This window comes from Monodon monoceros, unplaced genomic scaffold, assembly GCF_005190385.1.
Source record: "Monodon monoceros isolate NGI ecotype Baffin Bay Population unplaced genomic scaffold, NGI_Narwhal_1 Super_Scaffold_16, whole genome shotgun sequence".
NCBI lineage: Eukaryota > Metazoa > Chordata > Mammalia > Artiodactyla > Monodontidae > Monodon > Monodon monoceros.
The window spans coordinates 107,850,024-107,869,844 of record NW_021703772.1 but is presented as its reverse complement, the minus strand read 5'-3'; the positions used below and the strand labels follow the sequence as shown (position 1 = coordinate 107,869,844).

Sequence of the window (19,821 nt, the reverse complement as noted above, 5' to 3'; positions counted from 1 at the left end):
CCTGCTGATGCAGGGGACACGGGTTTGTGCCCCTGTCCGGGAAGATCCCACATGCCGCGGAGCGGCTGGGCCCGTGAGCCATGGCCGCTGAGCCTGCGCCTCCGGAGCCTGTGCTCCGCAACGGGAGAGGCCACAACAGTGAGAGGCCCGCGTACTGCAAAAAATATATATATATATATTTGGCTCAGTAAACTTTTAAGGGGGAAAACCCAAACACAGAAGTACTTTACTTTTTAAGCCAGAATATTAATTACCATGTTACTGAAAGTAAAGATACTATTATAGAAGGGAAAAAATTCCCCACATTCTAGTTATTAGTATTTTGGTATGTTTAGTTTTATATATTTTTCTCTGCATTTAAAAAACATAGCTATAATATCAAATTTGTACCCTAGAGTTTTCAGATTACTTCATATAACATTATTTGTTAGTATAGCTAGGTTAGTCAGTGTTTTCCCTAAAACTTAAACTTTTGTGCCAGGGTTACTGGATATATGTCCAAGACTGCTCTAAGCCTCAGTTTTCTTATCATGAAAAATACTCTCGTGAGGAGTAAACTAGCAGGAGAGACCCTAACATGGTATTTGGCTCTATTAATTGCTCCTCTGCTCCTCTCCTTATTTGTTCAGATTCACTTGGGAGAATGTGCCCTAAGTATAATTTGGCCCTTTAAATAAAGTTTTATAGTTCTCTTCCTTGAAAGAACTTTAACGTTATAAAACCCAAGAATGTTCCTTTTTTAAGAGAACGTGGGTACATGTTTGCTTGTATGTACTTAAAGAATATATTTAGGAGCTAGAATTATATGAGGAAGTTAAGGTTTATTTTTTGTTGTTGTTTAATCTAGCTTTTCAAAGTATAAGGTACCGTAGAGTAATCTGGGGGTCTGTGCTTTACAGATTCATGAAGGCAGGTTATCGTTCCTCATTTTGGGATCTAAACCATGCTACCATTTCACAGATGAATGGCCTTTTTAAAAGTGGGATGTTTCTATATACGTATAGGATGAGAATTCTACCTTTAAGCATGCGTATTCCTGCTTTTTTTTTTAAGTTGAAAATTTTTAACATTTTTACTACCAAAGCTTTTTTTGCACTTTCCTAATTTTTTCTCCCTTGATTTTTCAGAATGAACCTAGTGATCGAGAAGATGGTCTCAACAAAAGACATCATGTGACAGACTCTGAGAACGATGACCCCTCAAATCTTAATGCCAGTGACTCTGAAAGTGAGGAGCTTCAAAGGCAAAAGGACAGCGACTCTGAATTCGAAGGGCATGCAGAGCCTCCTGCGAGTGATTCTGAAAACGAGGATGCCAATCACCATGGGAGCGACTCTGAGAATGAGGAGCCCAGGAAGTTACCTGTGAGCGACTCTGAAAACGAGGAGCTGCTTAATGGGCACGCCAGCGACTCCGAAAATGAAGATGTTAGGAAGCCCCCTGCCAGCGATTCAGAGGTTGAAGAGCTCCCCAAAAGTCCTGCCAGTTACTCGGAAACAGAGGATGCTCTAAAACCCCAAGTCAGTGACTCTGAGAGTGAGGAGCCCCCAAGACACCCAGCCAGTGACTCGGAAAATGAGGAGCTTCCCAAGCCTCGAGTTAGTGACTCGGAAAGTGAGGAGCTTCCCAAGCCTCGGATCAGTGACTCAGAAAGCGAGGACCCGCCAAGGCAGCAAGCCAGCGACTCGGAAAATGAAGAGCTTCCCAAACCCCGTATCAGTGATTCGGAAAGCGAGGACCCCCCAAGGCACCAAGCCAGTGACTCGGAAAATGAGGAGCTTCCCAAACCCCGAATTAGTGATTCAGAAAGCGAGGACCCGCCAAGGCACCAAGCCAGTGATTCTGAAAATGAGGAGCTTCCCAAGCCCCAAGCCAGTGACTCTGAGAGCGAGGAGCCTCAGAAGGGGCCTGCCAGCGATTCAGAAGCTGAGGCTGCCCCCGGACACAGACAGAAGCCGGAGTCTGATGAGGACAGTGACGGGGAGAATAAGAGAGAGGACACAGAAATGCAGGCTGACCCCTTTCATTCAGATGCCCATGTAGACAGGAAGCGGTTCAGCAGTTCTGACAGCGAGGAGGAAGAACCAAAAAGGCCCAAAATCGACAGTGATGAGGATGAAGAAAAAGAGGGGGTGGAGGAGAAAGTAGCAAAGCGGAAAGCTGCTGTGCTTTCTGATAGTGACGATGAAGAAAAAGCATGTAAGGGATTATTTTGGGCTGTTTATCCTTAGCTTTACTTTTATTTATTTATTTATTTATTTGGCTGCATCGGGTCTTAGGTGAGGCACACGGGCTCTCTAGTTGTGGAACGTGGGCTCCATAGCACACGGCCTCAGTAGTTGCGGCACGTGAGCTTGGCTTCCCCATGGCATGTGGGATCTTAGTTCCCTAATCAGGGATTGACCCTGTGTCCCCTGCATTGGAAGGCAAATTCTCCACCACTGGACCACCAGGGAAGTCCCTCCATAGCTTTACTTGTTGTCTAAGCTTATAACTATGAAGCATTGTTTCTTTTCCTGGAATGTTAGGTCTGTATTCTCTTATTCAACTTGATGTTCTAAAATATCACCAGGACACTGGTTTTCATTGGCAAGTGTTTCGGTTTTTTGTTTTGTTTTGTTTTTTGTTTTGGTGCTTTTGGCTGCACCATGTGGCTTGTGGAATCTTAGTTCCCCCACCAGGGATTGAACTCATGAGGTTGGCAGTGAAAGCCTGGAGTTCTAACCACTGGACCACCAGGGATTTCCCTCATTGGCAAGTCTTAATATTAAATTTCCTTTGAGTTGTTCTAGCAGCATTTGTTAAGTTCTGACTGCCTCAAAATGATAAACTAGACTGCATTGCAATGGCAATATGAAAGATTTCTATGAAAATATAAAGTTTTTAAAAGATTTTTTATTTATTAATTTATTTTTGGCTGCGTCAGGTCTTAGTTGCGGCATGTGGGATCTTTCGTGCAGCTCGCAGGCTCTTCGTTGTCTGCGGGCTTCTCTCTAGTTGTGGCTTGCAGATTTTCTCTCTCTAGTTGTGACGCACAGACTCCAGGGTGTGTGGGCTCTGTAGTTGTGGTGCGCGGGCTCTGTAGTTTGCAGCATGCGGGCTCTAGTTGAGGTTTGCGAGCTCAGTAGTTGTGGCATGAGGGCTTAGTTGCCCCGTGTGGGAACTTAGTTTCCTGACTAGGGATCAGACCCACTTCCCCTGCATTGTAAGGCGGATTCTTTACCACTGGACCACCAGGGAAGTCCTTTTGGTTTTTTTTTTTTACTGGAAAGGGTAACGTTTCAAAAGAACACTTTTACATGAAAACCCAACCTTATCCAGAGTTAACTGTGGTCTCTTTGACAGCTAATGCACTACATCCCATCTAGACAGTGACTGAGCTCCCATGGGTACCTGTCTTCAGTTGTTAAACATTGTTGAATGCCCAAATTCAAGGAAGTTTCTGAGGGACTCCATGTCTCCACAAAATATTCCAATCTTTACTACTTGATTACTTTTTTATGAAACATCTTTTTGGGAAAAGGCATTTCTTTATAACCCGACAGTTGTTAAAGGAGAAGGGAAAAGAGCACCACATGTGCAGTTTACTAAGGTAGATGAGAAATTGCAGATTGAGCAGTGATGGATGACTGAGGAACATGGGGATTCCACAAAAGAATATCCAAGCCTTTAGAGTTCTGCTAATATTAGGCAGCATAGAAGGGATTCTACTCTTATTTTCTCTGTTCCCCCAAAGGAAAGGTAGCTATTGATGCCAGTCTTCATCTTTTGGCCACTTTTTCCTATATAGCAGATAATTGTAAGATGACTCTGCATCTTTTAGCTATTTATTTTTTATTCTAAACTGTGTATCATGAGGCCTTTGGTTTTGGCCACGTACTGACATTTTAGAGCACCCGTTGTACTTAGTAATACAGTGACTGGGATGGAGGAAGATTAATGATGGTTTTTTTTTTTCAACAGCAACAAAGAAGAGTCGTGTTGTCTCTGATGCAGATGACTCTGACAGTGATGTTATGTCGGACAAATCAGGCAAAAGAGAGAAGACGATAGCATCTGACAGTGAAGAAGAAGCAGGGAGAGAATTGTCTGATAAGAAAAATGAAGAGAAGGACCTCTTTGGGAGTGATAGTGAGTCAGGGAATGAAGAAGAGTAAGTGGCAGTGTAACCTGAACTTCCCAGGGTTCATACAAGGCGGTAGAGAGGGGTTTGTCTTTCAGGGTTTTTAAACTTGTATTAAAATTCCGTGTTGAGGTGTAATACAATATACCCTGCCTAATTTCATGACCTTGGGGGATTCAGGATTTTAGGTCCTGAACTATTGCTGCATGCTACAACATGGATGAACCTCAAAAATATTATCTTAAGTGAAAGAAGTAAAGAGGGCATGTTATCTGATTCCACTTATGTGAGGTTCAAGAACAGGCAAAACTAGCCTGTGGTGGTGGAAATCAGAGTGGTGGTTGCCTCTGGGATGTTGATAGGGGGGACTGACTAGAAAGGGCCACAAGGGAACTTTCTGGGGAGATGGAACTGTTCTGTTAGGGTAAGGGTTATGTGAATGTGTCAAAACCCATTGAGATGGACATTTGAGATCTGCATGTTTTACTGTTATTAAATTATACCCTATTAGAAAAATATTTTATGATTCCTATGCAAATGAGAAGAAAGCAAATGAAAGTTTTTTATATTTTCTAGAAATCTTATTGCAGACATATTTGGGGAATCTGGTGATGAGGAGGAGGAAGAATTTACAGTAAGTATTAGATGGAAAGATTTCCTCTTTGATTATGCTATGCTTTTTTTGTTTTTATGGCAGTGGGTGTCTAGTAGGAGATTCCAACAAGTAGAAATAAATAGCTATGATGTATCCGGTAGAAAAATCTAGAACAAAGGTATTCAGAAAAATAAAGGGGTCTACAAAGACATAAAAAGAAAATAACGGGCAAAATTGAATTAAAGGGAGGAAGGAACGCATTAAGAGACAATGGAACGCGCTTTATAATGCTAAAGAGAAAGAATCACAGCAGTTACGGAGCTTCTGATGATAGCAATGGCACGTGAGGTAATTTGGACCAGCCCTTCTGCTAAGGACAACTACAGAAGCTAGACAAAATGTTTAAAAAATCTGCTCATCATCATAAGAACTAGGTAACAAAGAATTACTAAGCCAAAAACCAGCAAAAGATAGAAACCTAAAGAGGTAAGCTCAGCATTTACAACTGCTTTTTCTGGGATGTTCATCTACTCAAGCTGAGAGGCTAAATTTATTTTTGATTGCCTCAAGGCTTAAGAGAGCGAACTGGAAGGTCGGGGCCTGCTGAGGTTAGGGGACCCTGAAAACCCCATGCTCTGGATTGAGACTGCTAGGATTAAGGGTGAACTGGAAGTTAGAATAGCCTTTGCTCAGATTTTAGGCCATCTTTGAGTCACCTAGCAACATAGAGAACCTCAGTCTCAGAAGTTTTTTTGTTTTTTTTTTTAACATCTTTATTGGAGTATAATTGCTTTACAATGGTGTGTTAGTTTCTGCTTTATAACAAAGTGAATCAGTTATACATATGTTCCCATATCCCTTCCCTCTTCCGTCACCCTCCCTAAGTCTCAGAAGTTTGATTGCAGTGATTCTTAAACCATTGGCTGGCTCTCAGCCACCTGACATATGCAAACAGAAATCCTTTCAGGACAAAAGTAACATCATCACAGACCTCCAATTATTTCTGTAGTTTTTCAAATACACAGTACACACTTATCTGTAACATTTAAAAAGAAACAGTAGTAACAGCAGGTAACAGAAATAGACCTAGGGGCTTTAGATATAGGAATTTTAGATATTGCCTTTAATATATATATGTTTAGCAAGGTAAAGGATTGAAAAGTTTCTTAGAGCAAACAGTTTTTTTTAAATACCTGAAAAAGAACCAAGTAGAAATTCTGGAACTTTGAAAATACAGTAACTGAAATTAAAAACTTGGTGGATGAGTTTAACAACAGATTAGACGTATTTGAAAAGAAAATGAGTGAACTGGAAGGTAAGTTAGAAGGAACTATGTAGAGGGACTTCCCTGGTGGCACCGTGGTTAAGACTCTGCGTTCCCAATGCAGAGGGCCCAGTTTCAATCCCTGGTCAGGGAACTAGATCCCACGTGCATGCCACAACTAAGAGTATGCATGCCACAACTAAGGAGCCCACCTGCTGCAACTAAATAAATAAATAAGTAGAAGGAACTAAGGGCCCGCCTGCTGCAACCAAGACCTGCCACAACTAACTAACTAAATAAATAAATAGAAGGAACTATGTAGAATGAAGCATTGATATTAGTGTGGAAAATGTAAAAAATAAAACACAAATTATGCATGAGAAGGTTTAACAGAGTGACTTGGAATCCCAGAAGGAGAGGGGAGGAAATGTATATGTATATATATCAGAAACAATATTTAAAGAAATGATTCATAAAGCCATAGAGTCTAGAAGTTCTACAAATTGCAAGCAGGATAAAAACAAAACAATCTACACTTAAATATTGGGTTGGCCAAAAAGTTCGTTCGGGTTTTTCTGTAACTTTTTTTAAAAAAATTAATCATTATTTACTTCTGGTTGCACTGGGTCCCCACTGCTGCGCACGGGCCCTCTCCCCGTTGCAGCAAGCGGGGACCACTCTTTGCTGAGGCGTGGGGCCTCTCACTGTGGTGGCCTCTCCTGCCGCGGAGCATGGGCTCCAGGCGCGCGGGCCCCAGCAGCTGCGGCACACAGGACCAGCAGTTATGGCCCGTGGGCTCCAGAGCGCAGACTTAATAGCTGTGGTGCCCAGGCCCAGCTGCCCCGCGGCACATGGGATCTTCCTGGACCAGGCCCCGTACCTGTGTCCCCCGCACCGGCAGGCGGGCTCCCAACCACTGCACCACCAGAGAAGCCCGTAACTTTTTTTAAAATTAATTAATTTATTTGGCTGGGCCGGGTCTTAGTGGCGGCACGCGGAATCTTTAGTTGTGGTATGCAGGATATTTAGTTGCGGCACGTGGACTCTCAGTTGCGGCATGCACGTGGGATCTAGTTGCCTGACCAGGGATTGAACCCGGGCCTCCTGCATTGGGAGCGTGGAGTCATAACCAGTGGACCACCAGGGAAGTCCCTTTCTGTAACATCTTACAGAAAAACCTGACTGAACTTTTTGGCCAACCCAGTACACCACAGGAAAATTGCAAGAAACCAAAGAAAACAGGAAAGTCTTTAAAGCAGCCAAAGGGGAAAAGATATTACATTCAGAGAGGCAGCTGTTATTTTAATAGCTAACTTCTCAACAGAAGTAATAGAATCCAATAACTGCAAACTTAAAAGTTCTTTTATATTCAGTAAAAATTCTTTTCAGGAATGAAGATTCCCTGCCTATTTCATCTTACCAAAATGCCAACTGAAGGAAACACTAAAGGCAGAAAGAAAATCTCAGGTGGAAGGTCAAGGATGCAGGAAGGGAAAAAGAGCAACAAAAGCGTGTGGCTAGGTCTAAATGTGTAATGACCATCCAAAACAGAGTCACGTCTGGTGTGGTTTAAAATGCATATGAAATTAAAACATGATGGCAGTGACAGATTGGGTGTTTACATGGAATTGAAATGTTCACAGGTCTTTGCAAATGTATGTAAAAGTACATTAGTAGTCTTTGGTAAGTTAGGATGTGCATTGTAATCTCTAAAAAGACTAATGGAATGTGTAACTTCCAACCTAATAGAGAGGGAAGAATGAAATAATAGAAGCTAGTCAATCCAAAAGAAAGCAAGAAAAGAGAAAAAGAAATATAGAACGGGGACATTTAGAAAGTAGTACATAGTAAGATAGCAGATATAAACTTTGATAATATCAGAAATCACACTGAAATATATTAAGTGCTCCAATTAAAGGACAAATTAAAGACTGGATTTTAAAAACAAGCTATATATTAATTTTGAAATTCATCTGAAACAGAAGATAGAGTTGAAAATAAAAGGATGGAAAAAGGTACTCTCTCCAAACACTAGCCAAAAGAAAACTGGTGTAGCTTATATGAATATCAACGACGTAGACTTTAAGGCAAAAACCATTGTTCGAGATAAAGAGGGTCCCTTTATATTGAAGAAAGGGTTTAAAATTGTACCTAGCCGTGTACCTAGTAATTTGGCTTTAAATATGTATAAGCAAAACAAAAATTGACAGAACTGCGAAGAGAATGAACAGATCTGTAATCTAAGTGGAATGTAAACAATGGAATAATCAAGACCAAAAAACCAGGAAAGATAGAAAAGAGAAGTGTCTCTTTTTATATAATCCAGATATAAGCCCTTTGGAGATTATAAAAGATAAAAATATCTTCTGTTCAGTGGCTTGCATTTTCACTTTTTAAATGGAGTCTTTGATGAGCAAAAGTTCTTAATTTTAGTGTAAATCAACTTTACCAGTCTTTTCGTTTATGTTGAAAGATTTTTGAATTGTAAGAAATTTTTGCCTATCCCCAAGGTTATAAAAATATTCTCCTGAGTTATTCTTTCGCAGCTTGATTATTTTATCTTTTTCATTTAGTTATATTGTCCACCTGGAATGGACTTTTGTGTGCAGTATATATGAGATAGTCAAGATTTCCGCCCCCCATTTGTAGTATCTAGTTGAACGAGACTATCCTTTTCCACTATTCTGCCATCTTTGTCATAAATCGAGTATGTATATATTTTCTAATCTGTTTCTGAAGTATCTTTTCTGTTCCATTGGTCTATCCTTGCACCATTAATGCATAACCCTTGATATTTGGTTATTTATGTCCTTTAAGGTTGTTATTCTCTAAGATTGTCTTGGCTTTTCTTGGTTCTTTGTATTTCCATATAAAATTTAAATCAAGCTTTTGCAAAATGTACAAACTATAGACAACATTTTCTGAATGCAATGAAATTAAAAATTAGTAACAAAATTAGCACATAAAAGCACCCTTGCCACCCCCAAATTTAAAACTTACTTGTTAAATAGTTCTTGTGTTAAAAAAAAAGTCAGTACTTTCATTACTAAAGCAAGAGAGGATGAAAGTAGATGAATTTAGAGTCTAATTCAAGATGGTAGAAAAATAGTAAATAAACCTAAAGAAAATAGAAAAGAATTCATTCAACAAATATTCAAGAGCTTGTATGCCAGAGATTGTTTGGACATTGCCCTCATGGGGCTTATACTCAGTTAAGCAACATTTTACAAGCATAAGATATGTTTCTCTAGTGTGGAGAGTGGACATCAACTTGATTATGGGTTCAGTTCAGTGTAGAAAACAGCATACTAGGGGAACCATTGGGGAGGCCTTTCTAAGTATAACATGAAAGTTGGAAGCTATAAAGAAAAGACTGACCATTTAAATTACACCCAGAAAACATTACCATAAACAAAATCAAACTGTACAGATGTCAGGATTGTGCAGTTCCCGTCATGTAGCAAGGTCTAATTTCCCTAATTTTTAAAGAGATTTTCCATACCAATAAGACAAAGATCCAATGGAAAACTGGCCATAGGATATTGAGAGTTCACGGAGAAATAGCAACAGATGGCTTTGAAACATGAGAAATGCCCAGCTTTACTCATAATAAGAGGATGCAAAGAAAGCTACAGAGATGGCTTTTGTTTTTTTTAGTCCAGAGATTGCAAATATTAATGCTTGATAACCTGCCGTAGTAGTGGGAAGGTGAGGAAACAGGTGAATTTGTGCTTTCCTGGAAGGAGAGTTAATTTGGTGTAACCTCTATAGAAAACAGTTTGCAGATGTTTCTCAAAATTTCAAATACACATACCTAAATTTCATCAGGGAAATGTTTAAATTATGGTTGTAGTTATTTGGTGAAATCATCTAAAGCCTTAAAAATGAAGAAGGAGACAAGAAAACTAATAACACTAAGGGCTAGGGTGGGAGGGAGGTTTTTTTGCTATATGTCTTTTGATATCTTCTTAATTTTTATTCTTTATGAATGTATTACTTTAAAAATGCAAAAAATTAAGAGCAGTTACATAGAAGAGAGTCTGTAATGAGGTTGCGGTAACTCCGGCTAACTTACCCTTCCTTTAGGGTTTTAACCAAGAAGATTTGGAAGAAGAAAAAAGTGAAACACAGGTAAAAGAAGCAGAAGATTCAGATTCTGATGATAACATAAAGAGAGGAAAACAGTAAGTTTGTTTTATTTTTTAAAAGACTTTAATTTAAAGAGAACTTTAAAAATGAAGGTAGAGACTAACAAACTTTGTTTTTCTTATTTTGGTTCCTGATTAAGTGTAGGAAAGAATCTTCCATTTTTGTTCTCCCATCTACTTCTCTATATACAGTGCTGTCCAAAAATTATTTGCTGTTGTTATTTTTCTGTCTTTTGCCCTGTGCTCAGCTGTCTTAATTTGTGGGGCTATATGGTTGCCAGGCTTTTAATTTATATCTCACCAAGTAAGTTCTTCTGAAAAATAACCTAATAAAAACTTTTTTTTGAGGGAGAGAGAGAAAGCTGATTTGGGGGTCCCAGGGGGGATGTTTTAGATACAAAATATTCCTTGATTGTATTTCACATAGTTTTGTTGAGATGGTTGGAATCTATGTTCAGAAGAATCGAGTGTCATGAAAGGTGACAAACATAGAATAATTTGTTACTGTTTATAAAGATGATGCTTTAATTCCTAGTGACATGCAAGAATTAAGCTGAATGAGTTTGGCAGTACCTTTGGAAATTATAAACCATATCATCTTATTTATATGATAGAGGCAGAGAGCATATTAGCTCCTCGTTAAGTGTAAAGATTCAGATGAAAGCTACAAAGTCTTTTTGAGGCTCTTAGCAGATTTATAGATCTCCATCTTTATCTCAGTCACATTATGTTTTGAGAGTTATACTTCTTATCACTAAAAAACAGCGGGATTTTTTCCCTACTTATTCTGTATAAGACAAAAATATTCAGATAATTGAAAACCACTCTTTGCCCGCACAAAAAGGCAATGCAACTAAAACAACCATGGAGTGGCAGGCAAAACTTGAAATTTGGAATGTTCTTTTTCAGGCTAACACATGTAAGCATGAACATAGTGTATGAAGGTGTAGGGCTATTAGTATTTAATGTGTAACTGTGGGGAAGTTGAGCATAAAATTTATGATCACTTGTTCTTTTAAAAGCAATTTTAAAAGTACTTGCACTTTAAAAGAAAGTAGCACTTCACTGAGTTAGAATTAAGAAAGTTGGTGGTTCTTAGCTGTCATAAAAGAAAATGTATATTTAAAAGGGAATTTATATTTCACTTAATTTTGGGTTACTGCTTAGCATGGACTTTCTGTCGGACTTTGAGATGATGTTGCAGCGGAAAAAGAGCATGAGTGGCAAGCGCAGGCGTAACCGTGATGGTGGTACTTTTATTAGTGATGCCGACGACGTTGTGAGCGCCATGATTGTCAAGATGAATGAAGCTGCTGAGGTGAGATAGGTCACTTCTAGCTTCATCTTTCTTTCTCCTACATAATTGATTATGTGGCCTTTTTTGTTTTGTTTGTTTGCGAGGCATGTGGGATCTTATTTCCCGGCCCAGGGATCGAACTTGCATCCCCTGCATTGGAAGCATGGAGTCTTAACTGCTCGACCGCCAGGGAAGTCCCTGTTTTGTTTTGTTGTCTTCGCCATGCAGCTTATGAGATCTTAGTTCCCCTACCAGCGATTGATCCTGGACCCTTGGCAGTGAATGTGCAGAATCTTAACTATTGGACCACCAGGGAATTCCCGCCATTTTTTTTTTTTACACTTAATCCTTGCTTAAACTACATTAAAAATACTTTGTTTTTGTTTTTGTTTTTTATAATAAGCATTTACTGTTCTAAATTTTAAGCACGGAAATTATTTTATTTTATTTTATTTTATTTATTTATTTTTTTGCGGTACGAGGGCCTCTCACCGTTGTGGCGTCTCCCGTCGCGGAGCACAGGCTCCAGACGCGCAGGCTTAGCAGCCATGGCTCACGGGCCCAGCCGCTCCACGGCATGTGGGATCTTCCCGGACCGGAGCACGAATCCGTGTCCCCTGCATCGGCAGGCGGACTCTCAACCACTGCGCCACCAGGAAAGCCCCAATAATTTTAATTTTTAAGTAGTGTGTTTTAGGAAAAAAGTGAAAAGACTAAGTATTAAGTAAAATGGGCCTTTCTAGCTGAATTGGTTTGCTGGTTTTATGGGGGAGTGATTTTGTTCTCAGGTTCTGCTAGTTTACCACAAAGTGATGTTTCTTCACATACAAAAAATTATAAACTCATATTTATTATGTTATAAACCTGTGTCATTCTTTTGTCTCTGATCAAATGATTGCATTTAACTCACTGCATTTAAAAATTCTGCTCAAATTGTAAAAATTGCCCAAGTATTATGTTTAAAAACAAGTCCTTCTCTTTTAGAGACACTTGCTGAAGTATTTATAATCCAATGACGTGTGTCTAGGATTTGTTGCAAAATTATTCAAGGGTGAAGGGAAAAGTAGCTAGAGAGATAGCTAAATAAGACTGGCCATGTGTGTTTAATTGTTGAAATGTACATGACAGGAGTGTATTATTTTGTTTTGTATGTCTGTAGAATTTAAAATTTTCTATAATTAAAAAAGTAGGGGAAATTCCCTGGTCACCCAGTGGTTAGGACTCTGCGCTCTCATTGCTGAGGGCCTGGGTTCGATCCCTGGTTGGGGAACTAAGATCCCATAAGCTGTGTGGCCTGGCAAAAAAAAAAAAAAAAAAACTAGGAAAAAAATACCCAAGCAAATACTAAAACCCTTCTTTAATAACATATTCTTTTATCTTTCTTACAGGCCCCATAGCTGCAAAATTATTCTTGATGATAAACCAAATTTTTCCATATGTAATTTGTACCTTGAATGAACTCTGAAAACTTGATAGTTATGCCAATATTTTAAATTAAAATTGTTCCTCTCGATTTGTAGTTGTTAAAACTAGTTATTCTAATAGTTTTGTGGGTTTTGGCTCTGCAGAAAGTCTATTCTTTATGTAATTATTCTTTCTTGTAGGAAAAACTGTAGTGTCTTGGAGAAATTGCTACTTTATTATATTTAAAGTTTAGAATTATAGTGGTTATAATTCACTATTAACAATTGCCCATTTTTCCTTTTTTTTTTTCAATCTTTTTCTTCCTGGATAGGAAGACAGACAGTTGAATAATCAAAAAAAGCCAGCACTGAAAAAATTAACATTATTACCTACTGTGGTCATGCACCTTAAGAAGTAAGTATTCTGTTTTCTTGGAAAAGTGTTTCCATTTATTTATTTATTTACTTATTTATTTATTTATTGACTACCTTGGGTCTTCGTTGCTGCACGCGGGCTTTCTCTAGTTGCAGCGAGCAGGGGCTGCTCTTCATTGCGGTGCGCTTGCTTCTCATTGCCGTGACTTCTCTTGTTGCGGAGCACGGGCTGTAGGTGCGCAGGCTTTAGTAGTTGTGGCTCGCGGGCTCTAGAGCCCAGGCTCAGTAGTTGTGGCGCACGGGCTTAGCTGCTCCACGGCATGTGGGATCTTCCCGGACCAGGGATCAAACCCGTGTCCCCTGCATTGGCAGGCGGATTCTTAACCACTGCGCCACCATGGAAGTCCGAAAAAGTGTTCCCTTTTAATGGAATGATATTCAAGCTATGTACTAGTATTCTAGAGAGATTAAAGAATGATTGCCTTCTGTCAATCTACAGAAAAATAATAATGAGTAGAATTTCCTAGATTATTACTTCATCGCAAATTTTTCTTATACTTTGATGCATGATGCAAACAGAACAAATAGCAAACTGATATTAATGAAAGAAAAACTTGGAACCCACTTATTTTGTTCTTTATAGACTGTTTAGAGTCTGGTAAAATTGCATCTTTTTTCCCAATGTGATTGAGAACAGAGCAAAAATGCTGGGAGACTACTTGAAGCACATATTGAATAAGACTCATGTGTCCTGTTATATCATGAATTATGTCACTGGTCCTTCTGCAGGTTCTTGCTCACATTCCTGAGCAACTTTGATTTCTCCTTGAACGCAGCAGTAGCCTTCTTTTGATGGCTAAAGAAGTGCATTAGTACACCAACGAGCCAGCCATATGGTCTAGGACTTTCTACTAGAAGATTGCTACCTGTATCCCAACAGAAAAAATTATCTGTGCCAGATTTCATATATATAATGTCATGTTCCCTGTTACCATAATTGATTCTAGTACATAAAATGGAATTTGAATAGTATCAGTATTCATTGGGATTTTTTTCTGCTAGGAGAATGGTATTCTCCCTGGTGTCCTGCAAAGAGTAGCACAATTCTGGGTTCTGTCTTACTTGAAACAGTTTGAGGATCACTATTCTCATAGATAAAACATATTTTTTTCTTAGCTGTAATAATTAAAGCTCATTATTCTTACAGTCTGTACCATTCATATCAGCATTACCTTTTGCAATTTGGTGTGGTTTTTTTCCTTTAACACATCATCTTTACCTATCAAGTCTGTTTGTTTCTTGAAAATAGGAACTAAATTTCATATTGGCTGTTGAAGTCTATGAATAGGTGCTCAGTAAATAATGTATATGAGTCAGTTTTTAAAAGCAGTTTTTGGAAACATCACTAAATCTGTAAGAAAATCCAAAGGAAGCTACAATAGAATCAACATTCATAGACTTGACTTTTTTTTTTTTTTAATTCTTCCTCTTATTACAGGCAGGACCTTAAAGAAACATTTATTGACAGTGGTGTGATGTCTGCCATCAAAGAATGGCTCTCCCCTCTACCAGATAGGAGTTTGCCGGCACTAAAGATTCGAGAAGAGCTGTTGAAGATTCTGCAAGAGGTCAGAGGCAGATAATCTGACTTGTTTGCTCTTCATTAGTTATCTACTGTGGTTTGTATTATCATAACCTCTGTATTTTGCCATATATTTATATATTCTCTCTGCCACAGCCTATCAGGAGTTTTATTAGGTGCGTTTATTAGGAACATACCAAATAAAATGAGCATAAAAGGAAGGCCTTTGGGCTTCCCTGGTGGCGCAGTGGTTGAGAGTCCGCCTGCCAATGCAGGGGACACGGGTTCGTGCCCCGGTCCGGGAAGATCCCACATGCCGCGGAGCAGTTGGGCCCGTGAGCCATGGCCGCTGAGCCTGGGCATCCAGAGCCTGTGCTCCGCAACGGGAGAGGCCACAACAGTGAGAGGCCCGCGTACCGCAAGGGAAAAAAAAAAAGGCCTTTTAAAACTTCGTGTGACTGTGGTATTGAAGGAAAAAAGATCTTGGAGTAGCTCTGGTTTATCTGAGAAGAGTAGTATAGTAGTGGGCATGTTGTAGGGAGGCACTTGAAGTAGAAAGAGCACCAGCTTCAGCATCAGATAAGCATGCATTTGAATCTTGATCTGGGCCACCTTTATGTGGCTGAGACACCTTGGGCAAGCTACTTAACTTCTGAAGGAATTCCCGAGGAACCTGCTACGTGCCAGGTGTTTTTTAAATATATAGGTTCATTTATTCCTCACAACAAACCTGCAGGGTAGGTGTATTATCTCCATTTTACAGATGAGGAAATTAAGACTCAGAGAAGTTAAATGACTTGTCCAAGGTCACATAGCTAGCAGATGGCTGTGGTTGGGTTCAGAGTTAGGTCTGTTTGGTTCAGAGGCCTGAGAGGACCCTTGATTTATTAAGCTGCTAACCTCTGAGGATGCTTAGTTCACACTTTCTCACACTGTTAAGTTTTACTTCAACTCAGTGGTAGTACTGAACTCTCAACTACTGATGTAAACACAAAGTATCTTTGTGTTCAGTGTCCATAGATCCTTGAAAATATAACTTTTTTGTTATTTGTTCTATTGTGAATGAACCAGGTCTTGCAGGCCCTCTAGAGTAGATTGGCAGGACTCCCAGCTTCAGAATGATTAATATGTGTGTCTGTGTTTATGTTCCCCAGCTACCTAGTGTGAGCCAGGAGACCCTGAAGCATAGTGGGATTGGACGAGCAGTGATGTATCTTTATAAACACCCCAAGGAATCAAGGTCCAACAAGGACATGGCAGGGAAATTAATCAGTATGTACATTTTACTTTTTGTTTGGTGTGTTTATGTATATACAGAGACATGTATATATAAAAGCTAACTATATTTTTACCAATTTTCATTTAAAATGAGTCAATGAAATGAGTAGGAAAATTTTTTGATACCTTCTTATAGGTACTAAGCTTTTTTCCCTTAGACTTAAAATGCTTCTCAGTATATTTAAGTATGCTATCCAGTAGATAACAAGTAAAATGATGCATTTTCTAATCATGGATCAGGAGCATGTAGAGAGAGAGGGATTAGAATGTCAGCCGTGGAGTCGGTCATACCTGGGTTCAAATCCTAGATTTACCACCTACCTTACTGCATATCCTTGGGCTAGTGATTTAAGCTCTAAGCCTTGGTTTCCTCCTCTGTGAAACAGAGAGTTATGTGTTTAGTTTGGGTTGTCTTAAAGAATAAGTGAGAAGGTGTATGTAAAGCATGGTGCCTAGAACACAGTAAGTCTTCAAGAAACGTTAGCCACTGCTGCTATTGTTGTTATTTTTATAATGGTCTCCAAAGCCTTTGTGTGTTATTACTTAATGATAACAGAGAAATCCAGAGGAATCTAACTGAAGTTCATTTACTCAGTTGCCATATTGTTTATGAACACCACATGCGTCTTCATCATCCTCCTTAACTCTTCCTGTGCTTTGTGTTGGAAAGAAATTTTTAAACTTCAACACTGATTTGAAATAGTAACTACTTTTGTATCTGAATACAGTAGTTATTTTTCTGTTGAATGTTTAAGACTATCAAAAGCCTTTCGAGAAATTTAATTTTTTTTATAAACTAGAGGAGTATTGTATCTTCGATCTTATTAATAATCTGTAGTTTATTGCCTATTAAACAATAAACATTTGATGCTTTGATGCAGTGGTTCTCGACGTTCTTTTTGCCCTAGGCAAGAGAGAAGCAAACTGTTCCCACTGGTACCTGTCATGTACTACAGGTGATTCTGAATCCAGGGTTGGGGACAGCGGGTCAGTTTTTAAAGAGATATAGACTCCCCTGAGACTCCTTGCTTCCTTCTTAGTTTGACAACACCTGTGTTCTGTCTGTAAAGGTCCTTTCTTGTTTTGATACAATGCAGTGATAAGAACAAAGACATCAGCTGGCACCTCTGGACTTTTACTGGCTAAACAGTGCGCATGTAGTACTTTTTTGTGTGATCACCTTAGCAGCTTTCTTAGACTTAATGAAGTACAGACCCTACATCTGCACTATCAAAATGTAATTTTTAAAGATTTAGACCATTTTGACAAGTAATAAGGGAGTCGTTTTTGGTTAGAGTAAGAAAGTAGAGGAATTTCAAGATTTTCTGTTTTCAGTATTTGTAAATGATGTGACCAACAAGGGGTTAATATCCAAAATATACAAACAGCTCATGCAATTCAATATCAAAAAAAAAACCCAAAACCATTAAAAAAATGGGCAGAGGACCTAAATAGACATTTCTCCAAAGAAGATATTCAGATGGCCAACAGGCACATGAAAAGATGCTCAACATTGCTAATTATTAGAGAAATGAAAATCAAAACCACAGTGAGGTATCACCTCACACCAGTCAGAATGGCCATCATCAATAAGTCTGCAACTAATAAATGCTGGAGAGGGTGTGGAGAAAAGGGAACCCTCCTACACTATTGGTGGGAATGTAAATTTGTGCAGCCACTATGGAAAACAATACGGAAGTTCCTTAAAAAACTAAAAGTAGAACTTTCATACTATCCAGCAATTCCACTCCTGGATATATATCCAGAAAAAAAATGAAAACTCTAATTCAGAAAGATACATGTATCCCAGTGTTCATAGCAGCATTATTTATGATAGCCAAGACATGGAAGCAATCCAAATGCCCATCAACAGACAGTTGGCTTAATAAGATGTGGTACATATATACAATGGAATACTACTGAGCCATAAAAAAGAATGAAATATTGCCATTTGCAGCAACATGGATGGACCTAGAGAATATTGTGCTTAGTGAAATATATATTCCACACATAAGTGATATCATATAGTACTTGTCAGACAAAGACAAGTACTATATGATATCACTTATATGTGGAATCTAGAAAATAATACAAATGAATCTGTATACAAAACAGAAACAGACATACAGACATAGAAAACAAACTTACGGTTATCAAAGGGGAGAGAGAAGCGGGGAGGAACAAATTAGGAGTATGGGATTAGCAGATACAAAATATTATACGTGAAATAGATAAGCAATAAAGATACACTGTGTAGCACAGGGGATAATAACCTATAATGGAAAAAGCATCTGCCAAAAAAAGAATCACGGGCTTCCCTGGTGGCGCAGTGGTTGAGAGTCCGCCTGCCGATGCAGGGGACACGGGTTCGTGCCCCGGTCCGGGAAGATCCCACATGCCGCAGAGTGGCTGGGCCCGTGAGCCATGGCCGCTGAGCCTGCGCGTCCAGAGCCTGTGCTCCGCAACGGGAGAGGCCACAACAGTGAGAGGCCTGCGTACCGCAAAAAAAAAAAAAATCACTTATGCTGTACACCTGAAACTAAATATTGTAAATCAACCATACTTCAATTTAAAAAAAAAACAAAAGATTTTCTGTTTTCAAGAGACTAAATTTAGAAATTAAACTGTCTTTATGAAATAACACAGCTAGTTGATGACCTTCAAAGTGAGTTAGATGTTACTTTCTTTAAGCCTCTGTGGTGATTACAGGTTTAAGTGATCTTTTTATATTGAATTTTCTGAATCAGCTGGAGCTAGTTGTGATGCTGGTATCATGCTGTGTTTATTCTACAAATGGTCCTGAAATAATGTTATCTTTAAGGAAAGAATGTTCTTAATGCCTAGAATATGACTTTACACTAGGGTATGATTATTTCAAAGAATGATAGTAGAAATCCTACTTTATGGGCTAAATAATTAATTTTTCTCTGTTATAGATGAATGGTCTCGGCCTATATTTGGTCTTACCTCAAACTACAAAGGAATGACAAGAGAAGAAAGGGAGCAGAGAGACCTAGAACAGATGCCTCAACGGCGAAGAATGAACAGGTAGGAGGGAACAGGTATGAGTAAGTGGAGTAAACGTTATTGTTGCGATAACTCAGGGCGGGGGTTGGTAATTAAGATCATTAAGAAACCTACAAGATGGTAGGATTTTGTCTTTCCTCTGCTTGATATGTCTTGTAGTTCATGATACTTTTTAGTTTAAATGTGGTAGTGTACAGTGAAGCTCCACACCCGCTCCCCTCCCAGGCTTTTCTGGTTGGATCTGGCCTCTGCCACCGTTCTGGAGGTTGCTTAGGTTGTTTCAGCCTCTTGCAGAAAAAACTTTCTCAGTCCCATTTCCAGATCCTTAAGAGAAAAAAAAAATTTCGATTTGTATCAATAAACTGGATGTAGTTGCATCCAAGATGGCAGGGTCATTACAGGTGAGTGAAACCTGGTGTGCAAATGATCATTAAAATAAGTAGTACTTTTATAATACAATATTAGGAATTATTTTCCCTGATCCAGTGTAAAGGACCTAATGGTGGTCTAAGTTTGATATTTCATTTTGCTCTTTTTTCCTTAGTTATAAGGTCCTGACATTTCCTAATAACTCATCAATTACTTTTTTCCCAGCACTGGTGGTCAGACACCCCGAAGAGATTTGGAAAAGGTGCTGACAGGCGAGGAAAAGTAAGATTTTTGTATTGCTTTTCAATGTAGACTGTATTGGGAATGTTCTGCTTGCTGCTTTGTTTTAAGAAAAATAGC

General features: G+C 39.0%; 1 protein-coding gene across 8 annotated transcripts in view; it reads left to right on the top strand.

Moving 5' to 3' along the window:
* Positions 1 to 19,821, top strand: part of IWS1 (interacts with SUPT6H, CTD assembly factor 1) — a 65,578-nt gene that overhangs the window by 19,796 nt on the left and 25,961 nt on the right. For 5 of the 8 annotated variants that reach the window (XR_003793880.1, XR_003793881.1, XM_029224858.1 and 2 more), the window contains exons 3-12: positions 1,128 to 2,199; positions 3,964 to 4,153; positions 4,700 to 4,757; positions 10,069 to 10,166; positions 11,298 to 11,448; positions 13,163 to 13,245; positions 14,704 to 14,833; positions 15,942 to 16,059; positions 19,002 to 19,113; positions 19,687 to 19,743. Coding sequence is in view for 3 of the 8 variants with exons in the window: in XM_029224858.1 (XP_029080691.1) it covers positions 1,128 to 2,199; positions 3,964 to 4,153; positions 4,700 to 4,757; positions 10,069 to 10,166; positions 11,298 to 11,448; positions 13,163 to 13,245; positions 14,704 to 14,833; positions 15,942 to 16,059; positions 19,002 to 19,113; positions 19,687 to 19,743 (2,069 nt within the window). In the remaining 5 variants the exon portion in view is untranslated. Of the gene's footprint in view, positions 1 to 1,127; positions 2,200 to 3,963; positions 4,154 to 4,699; positions 4,758 to 10,068; positions 10,167 to 11,297; positions 11,449 to 13,162; positions 13,246 to 14,703; positions 14,834 to 15,941; positions 16,060 to 19,001; positions 19,128 to 19,686; positions 19,744 to 19,821 lie in introns of all 8 variants that reach the window. The other 3 variants (XR_003793882.1, XR_003793883.1, XR_003793884.1) reach the window with 3 other exon arrangements.